Source organism: Charadrius vociferus, unplaced genomic scaffold (assembly GCF_000708025.1).
Source record: "Charadrius vociferus isolate BGI_N301 unplaced genomic scaffold, ASM70802v2 scaffold244, whole genome shotgun sequence".
In the NCBI taxonomy this organism is placed as follows: domain Eukaryota; kingdom Metazoa; phylum Chordata; class Aves; order Charadriiformes; family Charadriidae; genus Charadrius; species Charadrius vociferus.
Genome location: NW_009648822.1, coordinates 4,442,835 through 4,447,768, shown reverse-complemented (window position 1 = coordinate 4,447,768; position 4,934 = coordinate 4,442,835). Strand labels below are relative to the sequence as shown.

The following is a 4,934-nucleotide window of genomic DNA, read 5'->3' as shown; positions in this document are numbered from 1 at the left end:
GAATAAATTAAAAGCAATGAATAAAACGGTAGAAAATCAATATATTAAGAGTTACTCACTTTCCTGCTGAACATCTTTTTTTAAGTAGATGACTGCTTCTAAGGTCAATGACAAATATTGATGTACTGAGTTACAACACTTGATAAGGACACAATGCAATACTAATCACTTACTCCTTTGTTCTTTATTTGTAGGTCAAGATGTTGTTAAGTATAAAAAGCATCTTATGGATGTACTCTACATTAGTTATAACATACACGCTACCTAAAGGTAAGTCTGTTATACACAAAACCATTTATTAAAATTAATTTTAGTGGTCCAATCAGTAGGGTATTTCCTAGGACTCAGGAAAGAACCCAAACTCAGGAGATTCAGTTTTTGGTCTTGCCTCTGCAACTCTTTTTGCCGCACTGTGTAACTAACTTTGTTTCCGTGTTGTTCTCATTGCCTTACTGGTTTATAAAGAAAAGTCTTGGTGGGTGAGCATGTTTTGGCCAAGATTTTTACGTGCCTGTCTGATGTCTCCTGAGGTTTGTAAGTGCTATTAATATAATTCAAGTAATAATAAAGAAAGTGCCATAGGATTACATTGTGTAAAGCAAAACAGATTTCCTTCTCCTCATATTCAAGAATACATTTTAATCCTTTAGCCTGTGTATGTGAACTATTGGACCTGTTGGCCAGGTGTCTCTTGGACGTTCATTTTCCATGATCCACACAGGACCTCCTTGCAGTAGATGAGTTGAGGGTATAATTTTAGTGGAGGGCAGAGACCTTGCATGGGAGCTTCAGCCTGGTGCCATGGAGGGAGCAGCAAGCCATGCCGGTGGCATGAGAGCAGGAGCAGGTTCTTGGGACAGACCTAGCAATGCTGCAGAAGTAGTGAATGAAATGGGGGACTTTTTGGGCTACAGGAATAGTGATTCAGCACACCTCCCAGTCAGATCCCAAAGCATGTGCTCATGTATGTCATGCTACACCAGCGTTTTGGGTCTATAGGTCACAGTTTGCACCCTTTCTGTATTCAGGGTGAAAGGTGCCATGTGCAAGTGGGATGAAGCGGAAACCAGTAACCCCATTTTCTGCTTTGCTCTGTCTGTGGTTTGTCAAGGAGTGGTTGGGGACATGCCTCTGGAGTGGGAAGTGTGGCAGCCCCTGTTGTGTGGGGGCTGCCATGGGCTAAGCTGGTGGCAAGGCGTTTGGCTGCTGGGGTCTGGAGCAAGGACATGTTAGGGCAGCTGCAGGTCTTTGATCTGAGTGGAAAAGAGGAACACTTACTTCTTTTGGTGATTACATGTTAACACTAAAGTTAGTGTGTGGTTGCCATGGTTATTTGAAAGTTTGAGTCAAGTAAGGAGAAGATCCTACAGCTGCTGCAGACTCACAAAATTGGGATAATAGCTTTTCCAAGACTCAAAGCAAGATTTTTCTTTTTTTTTTTCCTTCCTTTTTTTTTTCTTTTTTTTTCTTCTTTTTCTTTTTTTTTCTTTTTTCTTTTTTTTTTTTCTTTTTTTTCCTTCTTGTCATTCCAGGAACTCCTCAAACTGATTTTAGCCTTTGGGAAAATCAAATGTACTGATTTTTTTTCCCAGCTTGAACACTGTTGCTAGCAAAGTCACAGACTCACAGAATGATCAGGGTCAGAAGGGATCTCCGGAGATCTTCTAGTCCAACCCCCCTGCCAGAGCAGGGTCACCTACAGCAGGTTGCACAGGACTGTGTCCAGGCGGGTTTTGAATGTCTCCAGAGTGGGAGACTCCACAACCTCTCTGGGCAGCCTGTGCCAGTGCTCCACTACCCTCAAGGTAAAGAAGTTCCTCCTCATGTTAAGATGGATAATTAAGTCTTTAGGTAGCCCTGTAAGATAAAGGAAAAGACTGTTGTGCTTAGTGAAGCCAACGAAAACCAGTGGTTTTCTTTACCTCAAGCAGGTTGGGAGCAGCATCCTTTGCTATTTCCAACCATCACTTCCTCCTTAAAGCTGGTTTTGTTTTTCCATTCTTCATTAAACATACAACAGGCCAGGACCATTAGACCTGTCCTCAAGGACAGCAGACTCAAAGCTTCAGGCAGGGGGCAAGCCACTAAAACTGAGCTTCCATTTTCTTATTCATGGAGGACTGAGACTGATTTGGTTATTAACACTGATATGACTTGACATTTCAAGTTTTTTTTCTCTTCCCCCCGCTTTTTTACTTAGTAAAATGCCTGTAAGTGTAGACTGATGTATGGATCTGGGATTCACGGCTGACATTTAATAATTTGTTCATATGAAGCATTCAGAAAGGCAAAGTAAGTATTTGTCAGGAAAGATCATGGACTTATAAAGTAAGTCTACATGGTAAGCTAATCATAAACACTTAAGCACTAGGTGGGATAGTCCTCTCCCTTTTCCATCCCCTGATGCTAATTTTTGTGCTTTCCTTTGTGCTGACCCAATTTTTTTTTTGTGGGTATATGGCGAACTGAACCAGGTAAATGACTTATTTGAAAGATGGCATATGGCATTTCTTGCATGTTATTTTTCCACTGGATCAGACCTTTGATTCGACTTGCTGCCTTGCACAAATGCTAGCACTGGCAGAATTCAGGGCTTGGGAGTGCATCACTGGAAGTGGGGAGGAGTCGGATGGATCCTTAGAGTGGTAGAACATGGGATGGCACGTTCAGATGTCTGCTGACTTACTCCACCTTTTATCACATCTTAAATGGCTCGTGAGGTCTCCAGAGTAGAATTTTTAGTGCTTAAGCAAGTTCCATATGAACTTCCCGGTAAGGGCTTCTCAGGAATATAGACCAGGTCCTGACTGAATCTTTCAGAAGGAATGCAGAAAGACCCTTATGTTCCTAGAATACCTTGTGATTTTTGTGGCGTTTATTTTTGAAGTTGGGAGCCATACTTTTGCTCTAGAGAGTCTTAAACATGTTCAAAATTTGGCCATGGTGAAGAAGACAAAGGTGAAAAATATTTTCTTTTTCATGAGTTATTACAATACAGTCTGTGGGATCAACTCATATCCTTCTGTTTTGTAGAAATGTCAGTCAGTTTGTGTAATAACAATTTTGAGGACGTGTGTTACAAGATTACAGACAATCTTTACAAGTATAGATATTTCTTTTGTTTAAAAAAAAGAAAACCTCTAAACCAAAATTATATGTCTGCATTTTGAAGAGTTAAACATCTTAGGTTTCAACTTTTTTTTCTTTTTAAGTCCTGAATTTGAATATAAAGCTGAAACCTTCAAATCTTTCATGAAACACAAATTCCCATTTTTCTATTCCCACAATGGATTGTGTCACTCTATATGATTTAATTAAGTTTAATTAAATAATCACTTCAATATGATGCATTGCAATATTTCCTTTAGAAAGCTTTCAAAATTGTTCTGAAAGTTTAAAATTTTTTTCTCAACAGTCATACGGGAAATCTGTTAATATCAGCAGTTATTTTTAAAGTGTAAATCCTGGAATCTGTGAGTCTTAATATTAAGTCACAACAAAATTGAAACTTAATTTAGAACACAGCGATTTATAAGCACACAAAGTTTTATGCATTCACCACTCATCATCATTTCCGTCTTTGTTTTTTCTTCTACTCTTATCTTTGTGAATGTCACGTTCATAAATACCTAGTATGTTTTCAAGGTGTGCTTGTTAGATTTTATGTAGCAACAAAAGCATTTTTCCTTTGAGAGCAAATTGGGAATGGTCTTGTATGGCTTCTTTAAGACTTTAAATTCTTAGAAGATGTTTGTCAGGAGGGCAGCAGGAAATACGGTGTAAGCTTTTGGGGTCACGGGAGTGCCCCTCTGCAAGACCTTTGCTGTTTGCTCTGGTACGTGTGAAGGATTAATGACAGAAGTTCACGAGCAAGGTTTACGCCTACTGCTGGTGTGGCATTTACTCACTTTGAACTAGCTAGTGCTAGGATATTGCAGTTTACAAGCTGGACCTTGTGATTATGATCAATGTTGGAGTTATCTTACCCTATTTGTCATACCATGAGCGAGTATGCTTCCGTGGAAGCCCTGTAATCCACAATAGAGTAGAAATCCCCTAGATTTCAGTGTGTGATATGTTCTTTCAAAGGCATATAAATAATACACCAGTATAAACTTCAGTTTATCTGATCATGTTTGTGTTCTTTATGTGCTATAAAATACATGTGTCCATGCCTGTGATGTCTGCATATGTTATATTGAATTCTGCAGCTGAGATTTACATTTGCCTGGCTTCCTGTGAGTTTCTTGCAGGTTATGGAAGTAGTTGATTCTTCATCACTCAATGCCTCCTTCTCTTATTCTCCTTGCTTAGACCACAAATCACCTGGTAAAGAACTCGATGAGGGGTTTTGTTGGGTCTCAGTCCGTTAACTCTGCTGTCAGAGTTTCATATAAGTTTGTGTAAGCAGCGCATTCATTTTAATTTATCGCTATCTTCTTTAAACGATTTATGGTTAGTGAAACGACTTTTCTTAGGCTCAGTATTAGTATTCAGATTAAATTCATTAGTTGTATATAGTAGTCCTATAACTTCATTAACCCTTTCTATTGCTGCTGGTAGTCAGGGCAGTTGAGCATATGTTTAGGTAGGTTGTTGATGAACTAAAAAATAAGGTTCATGTTTTTTTCTCTCATAAATTTGGCTTAAAATAGGTATAATCTATTATTCTTGAAGCGTGTGTTTTTGTCTGCTTATTCAACAGTATTCTGTTCAGTTAAGCTCAATTACATAGCAAAATTGTTCCTCCAGTGTCACTTCATGTAGGGCGTTCTTTTCTTCCAACTTCTTTTCCATTACAGACCTACTGCTGTCATCATTATGGTCAACGTAATACCACAGGGCAGAGTTCTGTCCCACTTTTTTTTTTTCTCTTTATACTTCTATTTTAAGAATTTTGTAACATTTACAGCAGAAAAAATGTACAAAGAATC

At 38.7% G+C, this 4,934-nt stretch overlaps 1 protein-coding gene across 1 annotated transcript in view; it reads left to right on the top strand.

Moving 5' to 3' along the window:
- The first annotated feature begins 200 nt into the window (after positions 1-200).
- VCAN (versican) overlaps positions 201-4,934 on the top strand; it is a 105,781-nt gene continuing 101,047 nt past the window's right edge. Inside the window, exon 1 of the mRNA XM_009886862.1 lies at positions 201-270. Coding sequence (XP_009885164.1) covers positions 201-270 — 70 coding nt within the window. The remainder of the gene's footprint in view (positions 271-4,934) is intronic.